The sequence below is a fragment of the Antrostomus carolinensis genome, unplaced genomic scaffold (assembly GCF_000700745.2).
Source record: "Antrostomus carolinensis isolate BGI_N321 unplaced genomic scaffold, ASM70074v2 scaffold18875, whole genome shotgun sequence".
Lineage (NCBI taxonomy): Eukaryota > Metazoa > Chordata > Aves > Caprimulgiformes > Caprimulgidae > Antrostomus > Antrostomus carolinensis.
In genome coordinates, this window is record NW_010315909.1 from 836 (window position 1) to 3,140 (window position 2,305).

Here is a 2,305-nt window from a genome sequence, read left to right on the forward strand (position 1 = left end):
TGTATGCATGCACACGCATGCCTTTTCCATGCTCGTGCACACATGTGTGCACACGCTTCCCCTGTGTGCACGCACCCATGTGCACACACTTCCCTGACATGTGCACACAAATACATGCCCATCCCTGGTATCTGCACACATATGTGTACACTCTTCTCCCGTGTGTGCACACACATGTGTGTACGACCTTCCCTGGCACGTATGCACACATGTACATGCCCTTCCCTGGCACACATGTATAAGTGTGCACCTTTTCCCTGTGCACGTGCACACCTTTCCCTGTCATGTGTGCACATCAGCACATGCTTTTTGCCTTGTGCGTGCCTACGTGTATGCACACTTGTGCATACCTTTCTCTTGTGCATGCACACATGTGTGCACACCCTTTCCTGGCACGTACATACACACCTTTCCCTTGTGCAGGCACACACGTGTGCACATGCATATGTACACCCTTCCTGGCACGTGTGCACACGTGTGCGTGCCCTTCTGCTCTGTGCACGCGCACGTGCCCATCCTTCCTGGCACTCGTGTGCACAGCCCTTCCCGTGCTTTCACACCCTGTCCCACACCTATCAGTGTCCCCCACCCACCTCACTGTCCCCTTGTCCCAGCAGATCCCATGGTCCCGATGCCAAGATCCTGGAGCAGGGCCAGGGCCAGGGCGAGCCCCGCGGGCAGCTGACGCTCAGCCACATGCTGCAGATCGCCACGCAGATCGCCTCTGGCATGGTCTACCTCGCCTCCCTCCACTTTGTCCACCGTGACTTGGCCACACGCAACTGCCTGGTGGGACAGGACCTGGTGGTGAAGATTGGGGATTTCGGGATGTCCCGGGATATCTACAGCACCGACTATTACCGGGTGAGCTGTTGGGGAGCTGCCCCGTCCCTCCCCTCCACTCAACACTCCATTTTATCTCTTATCCCCCTCCCCAACCCATCTCCATCCATATTTAATCCCAGTCATGGACTGGTTCAGGTTGGTAGGGACCATTCAAGGTCAACTAGTCCCTGCCATGAGCGGGGACATCTTCAGCCAGAGGTTGCTCAGAGTCCCATTCAACCTGACCCTGCATCCCTGGATCCTGGGCACACGTTGTCCCTGTATCCCAGGATCCTTGGTACACATCAGCCCTACATCCTGGGATCCCAGGCGCTTGTCATCCCCACATCCCTGCATCCCTGGCACGCATCATTCCTGCATCCCAGGATCCTGGGTACATATCAGCCCTGAATCCCAGGATCCCAGGCAGACGTAATTCCCACATCCCAGGATCCCAGGCAGACATCATTCCTGCATCCCAGGATCCTGTGCACACATCATCCTGCATCCCAGGATCCTGGATACATATTGGCGCTGCATTCCAGACATACATCATCCCCATATCCCGGAATCCCAGGCAGACATCATCCCCAAAGCCTTGCATCTTGTGCACACATCATTCCTGCATCCCAGGATCCTGGGCACACGTCATTCCCACATCATGGGATCCCAGATACACATCATCCCTGTATCCCAGGCAGATATCATCACTTCATCCCAAGATCCTGGGCACACAACATCCCCTCATCCCAGGATCCCAGGCACACATCATCCCCTCATCCCGGGATCCCGGACACACATCATCCCCACATCCCAGGATCCTGGACACACATCATCCCCTCATCCTGGGATCCTGGACACACATCATCCCCACATCCCAAGATCCTGGACACACATCATCCCCCCCCATCCCAGGATCCCAGGCACACCTCATCCCCCCCCATCCCAGGATCCCAAGCACACATCATCCCCACATCCCAGAATCCTGACCTTGAATTTCTCACCACCCTCAGCATCAAAAATTTCTTCCTTATCTCCCATCTGAGACGCATTTAACGAGCAGGACCAGGGCTGGGGGTAAATGAGGGGGTCCCTGCCCCACTGACAGCCCCACTGTGGGTAGGTGGGGGGCAGGACCATGCTGCCCATCCGTTGGATGCCCCCTGAGAGCATCCTCTATCGGAAATTCACCACCGAGAGCGATATCTGGAGCTTCGGCGTGGTGCTCTGGGAGATCTTCACCTACGGAAAGCAACCCTGGTACCAGCTCTCCAACACCGAGGTGAGTGGGTGGGGAGGATGAGGATGGTGATAGACCCCACCATGGGGGTTCTGGGTGGGGAGTTACTTCATCTCCATCCTTGGTTCTCGCAGGCCATCGAGTGCATCACGCAGGGACGGGAGCTGGAACGTCCCCGCACGTGTCCCTCCGAGGTGTACGCCATCATGCAGAGCTGCTGGCAACGGGAACCCCAACAGC

The 2,305-nt window shown here is 56.8% G+C and overlaps 1 protein-coding gene across 1 annotated transcript in view; it reads left to right on the forward strand.

The window, feature by feature from the left end:
* Positions 1-617: 617 nt before the first annotated feature.
* LOC104525066 (high affinity nerve growth factor receptor-like) overlaps positions 618-2,305 on the forward strand; it is a gene marked incomplete at both ends in the record, with an annotated part of 2,239 nt that continues 551 nt past the window's right edge. The window contains 3 exons of the mRNA XM_010168121.1: positions 618-864; positions 1,949-2,107; positions 2,200-2,303. Of these exons, the coding sequence (XP_010166423.1) occupies positions 618-864; positions 1,949-2,107; positions 2,200-2,303 (510 nt within the window). The remainder of the gene's footprint in view (positions 865-1,948; positions 2,108-2,199; positions 2,304-2,305) is intronic.